Raw genomic sequence first — 13,018 nt, 5'->3', positions numbered from 1 at the left:
ACCACCATGTGCACACAAATCTTGATAACAAAATAAGTCAGCAATGAGATTAGTTTACTGTAATTGACCAGACAGCTAAAAGAAGTCATTTTCAATACCTTTGGAGCAAGAGAAAAAGATATAAATTAATGGACTGATGCAAGCAAAGGGATAAAAAAAAGAAAATAAAGGGAGAGGTTGAACATGCACTGCACTTTGATTTTTGAAATTTTCAAATTTCAATCAACAAAAAGATATCTTGACAACCTTTTTCTTCTTGGTACAAAAGAAAATTCTAAAAAGCACACGCATGATCTTTATTTGGTTGTTTCTGATGACCCATAGCTGACTCATGCAACAATCAGTTAAAAGATTCATCAACTCCTCCTCAAACCCCTATATATAACGCTACAAGGAATGTTCTTAAACCATCAACCAAAACTTAAATATATCACAATACAGCAATATTCCCCCGCAAAATCAGAATCACAATGAAGAACTTACTCAGTGGAACTGTGGTGGGTATTCCCAGGAGTTTAGCAGTATGCTCACTTGAAAGGCAGCCAAAAAGACTACTGGTTCTATCTGCAAGCGAAGACCATATTATTCCATATGCAACTTCAAAGAACTTATCTAAAATAAAGCAAAGTGAGTATTTCCGTCGTCTCTTGATGAAGAATCAACTTGATCTTGTCGTATGACCCTAGAATGAAGAGATCATAAAATTAAAAATATTTTTGAATATGCAGGAAAATCTGTCATTGGTAAGATGAATAAATTCGGAGAAAGGATGGACTGTCTTGCACAAGGCATCCGGGAGCATGGTAAGCACTTACATTCTCCATTAAATACTTCAAAAGATTAATCGAAAATATTACTAGGACATGTGTAAGTTGAAATAAAAAAGTATTTGCAGCTAAAGTTGAAAAAGAGTATTTGGAAGTTGAAACTGAGCGCGGACATGAGTTCTGCTTGAAAAAAAATTCAAGTTGTGTTACCACTCCCGAAAAAAAAAAAAAAAAAATTCAAGTTTTGTGAGTGAAAACAATTATCTTACTTGAAATGCTACTCGGACAAATTTATTTCAATATTTCACCCGTATTTCAAATGCTAAAAAATTCGCTATGTGAAGTCATCGCCAAACACTAGTGTAAATCTAAAGAACACAGATAAAGTGAGTCAAGAAGTACAAATTTCATGCAAGAAGCATTATTTACATGTATATATGTTAGAAAGTATTGATTGTAATATCCTTTAATTGTGCAGTGAGCCTAAGCCCGAAGCTAACAGAAATTGTGAAGGGAAAACTGAGCCTAGGGGCAAAAATTCTTCAAGTAGGAGGGTTGGAGAGAATATTCAAGCAGAAGTTTAATGTTAGAGATGATGAAAAGCTATTGAAGGTTTCTCAATGCTATTTATCAACGACAGCTGGTCCAATAGCAGGCCTTCTCTTCATCTCTACAGATAAGATTGCTTTCTGCAGCGAGCGATCCATAAAGCTCTTATCCCCAACTGGAAAGTTTCTTAGAATCCGTTACAAGGTACCTATCTGCTCTGTTTTCCTTACATCTCTAAATTTCTAGCCATGTAAAGCATGATCTAATAAGCCGGTTCACAATTGCAGGTATCGATCCCAATAAGTAAGATAAAGAAAGCAAAAGAAAGTGGAAATATGGAAAAGCCATCACAGAAGTATATACAAGTAGTTACAGAGGATGATTATGAGTTCTGGTTTATGGGATTCCTTAATCATCAAAAGACTCTGAGATATCTGCAGCAGGCAATTTCTAGTTCTTTAAGCAAGCTAAGAAGATAGCTTTACTCCTTTTCTTTTTTCATTTTGTTTCCAACTTCGCCTTTCATCAATGTAAAATGTTGATGCAAAACGAATTGGATCTGTTCAAACTTGTAACTAGCTCCATTTCTAGAAGGAGGTTTTAGGTTTTGTAGGCTTTGAGCCTTGGTAGTTAATACGGAAGCCTAATTCATGTTTTAAGACTTGGCCAGTCATCCAACCATTTTCATGAAACCTAGGGTGAATCTTGATTCATCTATCCCCTTCACATCATTCCCACAGGCCACAGCATAATCATACACCAACCATAATTTATAAAGAGCTCAATACCTCAACGCCCCCATAGAATGGTGATCGCAGCAACCGGGCTCACAATCGTTATTTTTGAGCTTGGGCTTATTGTCACCGGGACCTTGCCTGCTGTGATCATGAGTCATGTGTCGCGATTGAAGCTTCTCTGTATTGAGCCATGCCATGCAGAAATCACTAATATCGTGGCTCCCTTACTGCGATCACAGCACTAGTTCATTTTGACCAGTGTTGCCCTTTTCTCACCCACAGTCCATTTTGATCCCCGTAGCGAGCGAGCGAACAGCCTTAGGCAAACTTTTAGCCATGTTTAAAACACTCACACCATCCAACTAACTTAATTTAGTCCCAAGCATGCATACAACATCTCAAATGCCTCCAACATAGAGAGATACAATTTTGAACAAGTAGTTCGTCATAATATCCTTAGTAAAATATTAACATCCTGATGAAGTTATACAATTAAGATGCAACCTCAATCAAATCAAATTATCAGATTGAATTCACTGCTTCACGTGTTTCTCATACATCTTTATATATATATGAACTAGTGAAACCAAGAGAGTAGGCCAGTAGGGTACCATACCCCTAAACTCTACAATCCAAAAAAAAGAATAAGCATAAGGCTTTTTATATTTTGATTTAAGTAAAACTACTTCTTTCTTGAGATTTTTCCTGTAACAGTTATCACTCTTCTCATTTTGGACATAATAGAGGTTTACTTCATTTTATTCAAGTTTTGAGTAGCTAAACTCACTTTCCAACAAAAATTGACCAAACAGCTTGTTGGATAATATAATTCTTAAAACGAATGATAACACATTGCACAAATCTAAAAGTATTATTTTGTCCGTTTCAATTTATGTAGTGGAGTTTGACTTGACACGAAATTTAAGAAAGACAGACATTTGGAACTTTTTTTTTATAAGGTAAATTGTATTAATCAAAAGGGAGAGAACTCCCGTATACACGAAGTATACCAAAGACGTAGAGAATTTACATCAGAATATGATTCTCTACAAAAGACGCCCAATCTTCTATACAAATAGGGGCTAAATGAGTGAACCAAAAAACGATCAAAGATAAAAGACTATTCTTAAGATATGAAAAAGGAGACTCAATCTCCTCAAAAGCTCTCCTATTTCTCTCCCCCAATACTACCCACATGAGAGCTAACGGGGCGAACTTCCACGCCTTTTGCTTTCTTCTTCTACGAAAACCGCCCCAACTATATAACATTTCCTTTACAGTGCTTGGCATCACCCATTGAACACCAAAAAGATTCAGGATTGCCCTCCAAAAAGCAGAGGACACAGGACAATGCAACATAAGGTGATCAACTTCTTCCCCGAGCTTTTACACATGTAGCACCAACTAACAAGTGTAATTCCTCTCTTTCGAAGATTTTCAGCAGTCAAGATCACTCCCCTCGCCGCTAGCCATGCAAAAAAGCACACATTCGTGGGCGCCCTAGGAATCTAGATCGAGAAGTATGGAAAAGTGGTCTCTCTCACAAACATACTCTGGTAAAAAGACTTTACGGTGAACAAACCATCGCCACGCAAGCCCCATCTCCAAGAGTCGCAGGATGGCTGGAGCCTGTCTTGCCCGTATAGCAGTGCCAACAAAACTTGGAGCTCCGCAATCTCCCGATCTTGCATGTTCCTTCTGAATAAGAGGTCTCATACTTAACCCCCCCCATACTACCCCCTTTCATGCTCTTTACGAATCTGTTGGACCATCAGTTCCTTCTGGTTTGAAACTCTGAAGACGTGGGGAAGGAGACCCTCAGAGTATCCTCTCCACACCACCTATGATTCCAAAAGGCTGATTCTCCTTCCATCTCTCACCCTGTAAGTGATGTTGCCATTGAATGCTTCCCAATTCTTCATGATGCTCCTCCACATGCCACACCCGAAAGGTGTTGTGATCGCCTTGGTCCTCCAACCCCCTCCCGTTGAATCGTACTTTTCTACTATGACCTTCCTCCATAAAGCATGCTCTTCTACCCCGAATCTCCACAGCCACTTTCCCATTAAAGCTCTGTTAAATACCCTAAGATCTTTCACTCCAAGTCCACCCCACTTCTTTGGGGAAGTGACTGTCTGCCAATTCACTAGATGAAACTTTCTAGTTCCATCCGCCGCATCCCACAGAAAGTTCCTTTGAAGTCGCTCCAGTTTTTCTGTGATGCTCACCGGTGCTTGCAACAGGGATAAGTAATAGGTGGGCATACTCGATAAAGTGCTTTTGATAAGCACTTCCTTACCTCCTTTTGACAAATACCGTTTCTGCCACCCTGCTAATCTTTTTTCAACCCGCTCGATCACTGGATTCCAAACCGTAGTATCCTTATATGAAGCGCCCAAAGGAGGCCTAGGTAAGTAGTGGGAAGGGAGCCCACCTTGCATCTGAGAACACAAGACAAGGCATCAATATTAGTAACCTCACCTACCGGGAAAATCTCACACTTGCCGATGTTGATTTTGAGTCCTGATACTAACTGAAACCACTGCAGGACCTGCTTCAGGTAGGTCAACTGATCCATATCGGTATCACAGAAAACCAGTGTGTCATCCGCAAAAAGTAAATGTGAGACTCTTCGGGCACTGAGCACCCCAATCGGAGCTGAGAATCCTCTCAAGAAACCTCCGCCCGCCGCACGATCCATCATTTTGCTCAGAGCATCCATCACTAGAATGAATAACATGGGGGATAGGGGGTCACCTTGCCTGAGACCCCTGGAGCTGCCAAAGAAACCACACGGGCTACCATTAACCAGGACAGAGAATCTGACTGAGGAAATGCAGAACTTGATCCATCCCCTCCATCTTTCCCCAAACCCCATCCGCATCATAATAAAGTCTAGGAACTCCCAATTGACATGGTCGAAAGCCTTCTCAAGGTCCAACTTGCATAGTAAGCCGGGTTCTCTATTTTTCCTTCTGGAGTTTACAAGTTCATTTGCCACCAAGGCAGCATCCAGGATCTGCCTACCTTTCACAAACACATTCTGGGAGGACGAAACAGTCATGTCAAGAACCTTCTTAAGTCTGTTGGAAAGCACTTTAGAAATAATCTTGTAAATACTCCCCACGAGACTAATAGGCCTGTAGTCTCTGATACAAGATGCACCTTCTTTCTTAGGCACAATAGTAATAAAGGAAGCATTGATACTTCTCTCGAAAACACCATTCGCATGGAAGTATTCAATGGCTTCCATCAACTCCCCCTTGATGGTGTCCCAGAAGAGCTGAAAGAAAGCCAAGGAGAAACCATCAGGCCCGGGGGCCTTATCACCAGCACAACTCGACACAGCCTCGTGCACCTCCTCCTCCTCGAAAACCCTTTCTAGCCACTCGTCGTCTCCCTCCCCTATATGGTTGAACTCTATTCTCCCCAAAGTCGGCCTCCAACTAACTTCCTCTCTATATAAGTTCTCATAAAACCCCGCTATCTCCCCTTTTACCTCCTCTTCTCCCTCAATCCTTACCCCATCCACAACTAAGGACTCTACGAAGTTTCTCCTTCGATTTGCGACCGCCACCCTATGGAAAAACTTGGCATTCGAATCCCCCTCCTTTAACCAGAGCGCCCTCGATTTTTGCCGCCAACTAGTCTCCTGAGCTATTGGAACTTAAAAGTCTTAAACCTACCATAAGATTTTTAGACTATAAAAACATGACACTAGGGGTACATTAAAAAAAATTAAATTAAATTATTTCCAAATATAAGGTGTCATTCTTTTGGAAAGGACTAATATGAATAATGTCACATAATATGGAATAGAGGGAGTATTAAAAATAATTTCTTAAAAACTTGCTAAGTATTATGAAAGAAACGTATGAAAATGTATCAGAAAATATTATTATGTTTTGTGCTTCATTTTTGAACATTTTTATTTCTCCAAATTTTTTAAAATATTGTCTAACAACCAAAGGCCAAAAGTTGGTCAAAGTATTAAGAAAATAAGTTAGTTTACTCAAAAATTTGAATCATTTGACATGTGTGCGTGATGTTTTCCACATAAAGTCAGCATAAACGCCTATAAATCTGCCTTTACACTTCAAGATGAGATGGACAAAAAAAGCAAGATAAGATAACTGCCTTAAAAGAGAAGGCAGTATACATAATCCAGAGCTGGCCCTGCGTAGCAGATTGAAATCTTTGAATGACTACCCACGTTCCCTTGCCTAATGTATTAAGCAACACTTCAAAGTTAATGGATGACTCACTCATGTTTCAAAGGGGACAATCAACTAGTTAATTTATGATTAAATATTGATCACTACTAAACTGTAATGTCATAAATTCAAATAGTTATCCTGTCAACTTTAATCATATAAGACTAGAAAAACTAGCTTGAGATATTTTAACGATGCACTAAAAGCTTGTGAAAGAGGTAATTTTGTATACCTTTTAATATTCAAGAAGGATTGCCTTTTGTCTTTCCCTTCTATATAAATATTCTCTACCCTTATAAGGTAGGGGTAAGGTCTGCGTACACATTACCCTCCCCAGATCCCACTTGTGGGATTTCACTGGGTTTGTTGTTGTTGTTGTTGTAGTAGTATCAATATTGGGAGGAAACTTTAACCTAGTCTATAAAAAACATAATTCATAAATACTATACATAAATAGTTGTGCAATCATCAATCTTATAGTTTGCTTCTCAATAAAGACAGTTCAATTTCCTACTAGCAATTTAAAGTTCAAACAACAACAACTCAGTATAATCCCACTAGTGGGGTCTGGGGAGGGTAGTTTGTACGCAGACCTTACCCCTACTCTGGGGTAGAGAAGCTATTTCCGATAGACCCTCGGCTCCATCCCTCCAAGAACTCCCCACCTTGCTCTTGGGGTGACTCGAACTCACAACCTCTTGGTTGGAAGTGGAGGGTGCTCACCACTACAGCAACCCACTCTTGTCAGCCATAACATTGTCCTTGTATAGAAAATGCTTATTCAATCCTTTTCTATATAAAAATTATCAACTCAGAACCACAACATTAAAGTGCATATGATAATACCAGCTGAAACTTTAAGTTTTAGAAGAAACTAGATAAGATTATGGTTATAAAAAAAATTACATGCGACTGTCGAGAATGGCCCATGAATGGAATGCACGAGTCTATAGGGTGAATCAAACTACCTTACCAGTTTTGACAAGATGACTTCAAAATGCAAAGATTTCTCTTACTTTTGCTAAACTTATAAAAGTAGGTTGCATCACAAAGCAAATCTGCCAACTCAAAAGTTGAAAACACCACATGTGCACACAAATCTTGATCACAACTAAAAGAAAGGCATTTTCGGAAACCTGTTTCAGCAAGAGAAAGACATGGATTACTAAAATCATGAGACCAGCGCTCAAATTTCAGCAGAAGTAAGAAAATATAAGGTTAACTGCCTAAGCTTAATATAAGGTGATCTCTTCTTAAGAGCCTAAGCTTTAATGGGCAGAGTTACATTATGCATGTGCTAGTGGAAGGTCGCAGGTACCTAGTGAAATAGTCAAGGTGTGCACAAACTTCCCCAAACACCACCGTTATAATGGATCGCAAGCAAAGGGTAAAAAACAAAGAAAAGAAAGGAGAGGTTGTACGTGTACTGCACTTTGATATTTGACAATATCAAATATCAAACAACAGAAGGATTATCAAAGACATTGAAACTTTTGAAATTAGCAGCCACTACATGTTCCTGACAAACTCTAAAAAAGTACATGTTCTTTTATGGTTGTTTCTGATGACCCATAGCAGACTCATGGATGCAACAATTAGTTAAAAGATTCACCAACTTCTACCAAACTCCTATATATATATATATATATATATACACACACACACATATATATAGTGCTACAAGGATGGTTCTTAAACCATCAACCAAAGACTTATTTCTCACCGACCTTCACAATACAGTAATCCTCTTCAAAATCAGAAGTCACAATGAAGAACTTACTCAATGGACATGTGGTGGGTGGTATTCCCATGAGTTCCGCAGTATACTCATTTCAAAGGCAGCCAAAAAGACTACTGTCCATATCTGCTTGCCAAGACCATATTCGTCCATCTGCAACTTCAAAGAACTTGTCCAAAATAAAGCAAAGTGAGTAATTCCCCTGTTATTTCAGTATTTATAAATAGTAATATTAATGAAAGAAGAGATCACTGAGAAGGATATTTTGAATGTGCAGGAAAATCTGTGATTGGTAAGATGAACAAACTTGAAGAAAGGATGGATTGTCTTGCACAAGGCATCCGTGAGCGGTAAGGCACTTATATTCTCCATAAACGACTTCAAACAGATAATCGAAAATGTTACTAAGACAATGGTTTGTTTAAGTTAGAAAAAAAGTATCTGAAGTGGAAGTTGAAAAAAAAATATTTGGAAGCTGAAATTGTGTCCAGACATGAGTTTTACTTGAAAAAAAGTTGAACTTTTGCGAGTGAAAACCATTATTTCACTTGAGATACTCCTCAAACGAATTTTTCCACTATTTCATCGGTATTTCAAATACTCAAATTCAGTATTTGCAAATACTGATGGCCAAACTTCAACTTGCAAATAATGATTTAAGTATTTAAATCTAAACAACACAATATATATGTGAGTCATGATGTACAAAAATTCATGCAAGAAGCACTATTTACATGTATGATTGAAAATATTGATTGTGACGTCATTAATGTTTCAACTTTAATTGTGCAGTGAGCCTAAGCCCGAAAATCCATCCCCCTTTTTAAAACTGATTAATTAACGACCCACCAAGCAAGGGCACGTTGCGCGGTAGTAGCCAGTTCAAGGAAGTGAAACTGCCGCAGATTTCTGACCTCCAAGCCAGAACTCTATTGGGGGGAAAGCTAACAGAAATTGTGAAGTGAAAATTGAGCCTCGGGGCAAAAATTCTTCAAGTAGGAATGGTGGAGAGAATATTCAAGCAGAAGTTTAGTGTTAGACATAATGAAAAGCTATTGAAGGTTTCTCAATGCTATTTATCAACCACAACTGGTCCAATGGCAGGCCTTCTCTTCATCTCTACTGATAAGGTTGCTTTTTGCAGTGAGAGATCAATAAAGCTCTCATCTCCAACTGGAAATTTTCTTAGAATCCATTATACGGTATCCAATACATTCTACTCAGTTTTCTTTAATCTCTATTTTTCTAGCCATGTGAAGCATAATCTAATAGGTTCGAACTTGCAGGTGTTGATCCCTCTAAGTAAGATGAAGAAAGCAAAAGAGAGTGAAAATATGGAAAAGCCATCACAGAGGTATATAAAGTTAGTTACAGAGGATGATTTTGAGTTCTGGTTCATGGGATTCCTCAATCATCAAAAGACTCTCAGATATCTGCAGCAGTCAATTTCATCAAGTTCAAGCAAGCTAGGAAGATAATTAGTTTTCCTTTTTTCATTTTTTTTTTCTAGCATGCCCATTCATCAATATAAAATGTTGATGCAAAAATGAATTCTGTGATGTGTTAAAACTTGTAACTAGCTCCATTGCTCAAAGGAGGTTTTAGGTTTGGTGGGCTTGAGCCTTGTGAGTTGATGTGAATATATAGACTTAATGTAAAATTTATGCAAACAGATGGCTTTTCTTTGATGATTAATTCAGCTTTCTGCTTGTCCTGGGAGTAAGCTTTACAACCCAAGTTAGGATTTGGAAAAAGACCCAAATGCTACCTATAGGATTGACATTTTAGTAATGTTTAAATGCCCACAATAATACTGTATTAACATCTTTGCTGACTTCAAGTCTTTTTTTTCCCTGGTTATGATATAGAATGTCCTCAGTAAAATAAGATACAAGTAGAATGTCTTCATTTGAAAATATTAAATCTTTTTTCACCAAGAAAACTTATTTCCATACCACTTTCCAGGTAAAACAACTACTTTGGCTTTTGGATTCCTGTATTATCCATTTTGTAATATGCTGAGAGCGCACGGGTTAAAATACACTGACAGTGGAAAGAAATTTAACACAGACAATATATACAAGTCCATTTTGCAATCAGAATATTGGTTCCCATCTTGCAATCTGATTAATTTCTTTGGCCAACTAGTTTAAATATGGTTCTTGTAAACCTCCAGACTATATGCAGTTACAGCTAACACAATCCAATTGTGGATAAGCTCAGTCACAAATACTTTTATATATATACACACACGCATAAACCTGAACCAGCAAATGTAACTGCATGCAGTTGATACCAGTAAGGCAGTTGGCAACGGGACTTCATTTTTTCACAGAAAAACAATGAGACTTCATTCATTCACAATCTGAAAACACCTACAACAACCAATGAGGGCTACTAGTAATATACAAGGATGATATACAGGAGTTTGGGATTAAATAAATGAAAAGCAGGCAAATAATCTACAATGAAAAAGTTCATGCTTAACAAAAGACAAATAATGAGAACAAAGGACTGACACCAGGAGCTTCTAAATTCATTTTGTAGGTCTTGGAGTAAGAATGCAATCCTTCTACAGTATGATACCAAGTGCAGCAAAGGCATTCCGTAATCAAGTACTGCTCAAAGTAACTCATCTGGCTCAGCTAAGCTCCCAGTGAAGTTTATTTTGCAAGATTCAGGAAACTCAAGTCCAGCCTCCTCACACCCTGCTTTAGTTATAAGGAGACAAGATCGTACGTCTAGATATTCAAGAGACTCACATGACTTCAGAAGTTTCTTAATTCCGTCAACAGTGATCTTTGGACAGTTACTGACCTTCAAAATCTTCATCCCCAGCATAAAGTCTTCGCTTCCTAATTGTTGAAATGCAGCATCAGTTACCTCTTCACAGCAGCCAATGTCAAGAACCTCAAGCTTTTTGCATCCGGAAATGATACAGTCCAACGACGAGTCTGTAATGTTCAAACACCAATCCATCCTCAGTTTCCTAAGACTATTACTACATGCAGCAGCAAGTGACTTCATGGACTCGTCTGATATGTTACGGCAACCACCAATAACGAGTGTCTCAAGATTTTTGCAGTAGCTAGCCAAGGATAAGATTGATTCATCGCCAACTTTGTAGCAATCTAACAACTTCAATGTCCTGAGTGTCAATGAACAAGCTTTGGACACGCTAGATATCCCAATATCACCAACATTGCTGCATTTGTTAATGTCTAAATGCTTTATCCTTCGGCAACCTTCGACCAAAACAGAGAGACCCGAGTTGGTGATGTTGGTGCATCCTTGCAAACCCAGCTCTTCTAAACTATGGCAATTCTTGGAGAGAGCTTCCAGTAATGAATCTGAGACAAATCTACAGCCAGCAAGATGCAAGGTTCTCAAATCACGACACCCCTCAGCAACAGCTGAGAGACCCTTGTCTGTGATCTTTCTGCAGTAGGATATATCTAAGGACTGTAAATAAGAGAGACTGGATCCGATTGCTGCCATTCCATTGTCTGTTATGCCTGTAAAATTTGGACCATAAAATTTCAAGTTAAATTAACTAGAATACTTGAGCACAATTCAGCCTGTGTCTTTTAATCATGATGTTGTGAAAGATCTAAGATGATCGAACTATCATCTCAAGCACAAATTTTCAATAAGATTTTATTCATTGTCCACGATGAAAAACATGCGTGTGAAGGAAAAGGCAGCTTTCAGATTAGCAGCAAAGTTACACTTCTTTTGAAAGTTGGAATACATATGATGTAACTAAATGTCCTCCTTTTTGCTACAACTTCAAAACCACACAGAACAAAAGACATAACCTTTCCACAAACACAAAATTCTACAAATTCACATTTAAGTTTTCTCAAAAAACCTCCCCAAAATTTCTCCCAAAATCCTTCATAAAAATCTAAGTTTATCATTGAAATCCATTATTTACAAAATAGAAAACAGAAAAGGGCAGTCTTTTCCACAATTGGGTCAAAACCATTAGCATTTCAAACGAAAGCTTAGTCAAAACTTTTAAAACTCCTTAACGTCCAAGATTACAGTATCTCCTTTAGTCACCAGATTCCTTTTACTTGTCCACTTTAGCAAATAAAAAGATAATTAATTATTTTTTCCTAATCTTACCCATATCATTAAGTAACCATTGGAGTATTAGTAGTCAAATAAAGATTTTTGCAAACTATTAATAAGGATAATTTAGTACAATAAGCACTTAATGATTTCGCAAGGGGAGGGCAAATTACAAACTGGAAAAATAAAAGGAACCCACTAGTCTATCAGGGGTGCATTGGTGATTTAAATTCAACAAATTCAAATGTAAAGACAATTAAAAATTTGACCTTTACAGTTCTGAAGACTGAGGATTTTTAAGCAAGAGAAAGCAGCAGCAATAACGGAAAGATCAGAATCCGTAACGCCTGGGTAGAAAGATCTAGAAACTGACTGACAAAGATCAAGTTCATGCAAGCGAGTAAATCGGGCCGCAATTTTACGGAGCATATGAGGCCCGGCCCGAGCACAAAGTTTCTTCCTTTCAGTGCTTTGAATAAAAAGCCACCGCTTACAGACCAGCCCGAAAACTTCCTTGTCTTTGTCGTCTTCGAGCCGAGATAACACGGCCCGAAGCTCGTCGTCGCCGAGGCTGTCGTTTATACAAAGGCCTGAAACGACGCCGTTGCAGGCCATGTTTGGGAAGCTTATGGTTCTGATCTTCTTGGAAGAAAAAGCAGAAGGGTTTTTTGTTTTGTGTTTGTTTTATTTATAGGGTTTTCGGAATGGGCACATCTACTCCAATATTTGATGGAATAAATAATGAATTATGAGTTGGCTATAAGGGTGTTTGTATAGGAATTGGAATGTGGTGGTTACCGACTTATGAAGCAACAACAACAAACCATGACATAAACATTTGAACTTACATTTTTGTTGATTAATTGAACTAATTTCAACTAACATATAGTATCTATTTTTTGGTAAAATCATTTAATGGGTGAAACATTTCTCAAT

At 38.0% G+C, this 13,018-nt stretch overlaps 2 protein-coding genes and 1 pseudogene across 2 annotated transcripts; 2 read left to right on the top strand and 1 right to left on the bottom strand.

Moving 5' to 3' along the window:
• Window positions 1-218: 218 nt before the first annotated feature.
• Window positions 219-1,975, top strand: LOC104102842 (putative GEM-like protein 8). The gene is made up of 4 exons (XM_009610717.4): window positions 219-627; window positions 729-803; window positions 1,246-1,520; window positions 1,604-1,975. Exons 1-4 carry the CDS (start codon window positions 471-473, stop codon window positions 1,793-1,795), a joined length of 699 nt encoding a protein of 232 aa, XP_009609012.1. The 5' UTR covers window positions 219-470; the 3' UTR covers window positions 1,796-1,975.
• A 4,845-nt stretch (window positions 1,976-6,820) lies between these two features.
• On the top strand, window positions 6,821-9,700 carry LOC104089123 (putative GEM-like protein 8; annotated as a pseudogene).
• An 844-nt stretch (window positions 9,701-10,544) lies between these two features.
• On the bottom strand, window positions 10,545-12,820 carry LOC104089118 (uncharacterized). Its single transcript, XM_009593947.4, has 2 exons — window positions 12,352-12,820; window positions 10,545-11,520 (listed from the first exon to the last, which is right to left on the bottom strand). Exons 1-2 carry the CDS (start codon window positions 12,695-12,697, stop codon window positions 10,628-10,630), a joined length of 1,239 nt encoding a protein of 412 aa, XP_009592242.1. The 5' UTR covers window positions 12,698-12,820; the 3' UTR covers window positions 10,545-10,627.
• Window positions 12,821-13,018: the final 198 nt, after the last annotated feature.

Source organism: Nicotiana tomentosiformis, chromosome 4 (genome assembly GCF_000390325.3).
Source record: "Nicotiana tomentosiformis chromosome 4, ASM39032v3, whole genome shotgun sequence".
Lineage (NCBI taxonomy): Eukaryota > Viridiplantae > Streptophyta > Magnoliopsida > Solanales > Solanaceae > Nicotiana > Nicotiana tomentosiformis.
Note: the sequence above shows the minus strand (reverse complement) of the source record. Positions and strands in the feature narration are given on the sequence as shown.

Excerpts from the sequence above, each read along its gene's own strand:
- LOC104102842 (XM_009610717.4), top strand. The coding sequence starts at position 471 with ATGAAGAACTTACTCAGTGGAACTGTGGTGGGTATTCCCAGGAGTTTA. Across the intron at positions 628-728 it reads CTTATCTAAAATAAAGCAAA|GAAAATCTGTCATTGGTAAG; the intron begins GTGAGTATTTCC and ends TTGAATATGCAG. Across the intron at positions 804-1,245 it reads ACAAGGCATCCGGGAGCATG|TGAGCCTAAGCCCGAAGCTA; the intron begins GTAAGCACTTAC and ends TTAATTGTGCAG.
- LOC104089118 (XM_009593947.4), bottom strand. The coding sequence starts at position 12,697 with ATGGCCTGCAACGGCGTCGTTTCAGGCCTTTGTATAAACGACAGCCTC. Across the intron at positions 11,521-12,351 it reads CAGTCTTCAGAACTGTAAAG|GCATAACAGACAATGGAATG; the intron begins GTCAAATTTTTA and ends CAAATTTTACAG.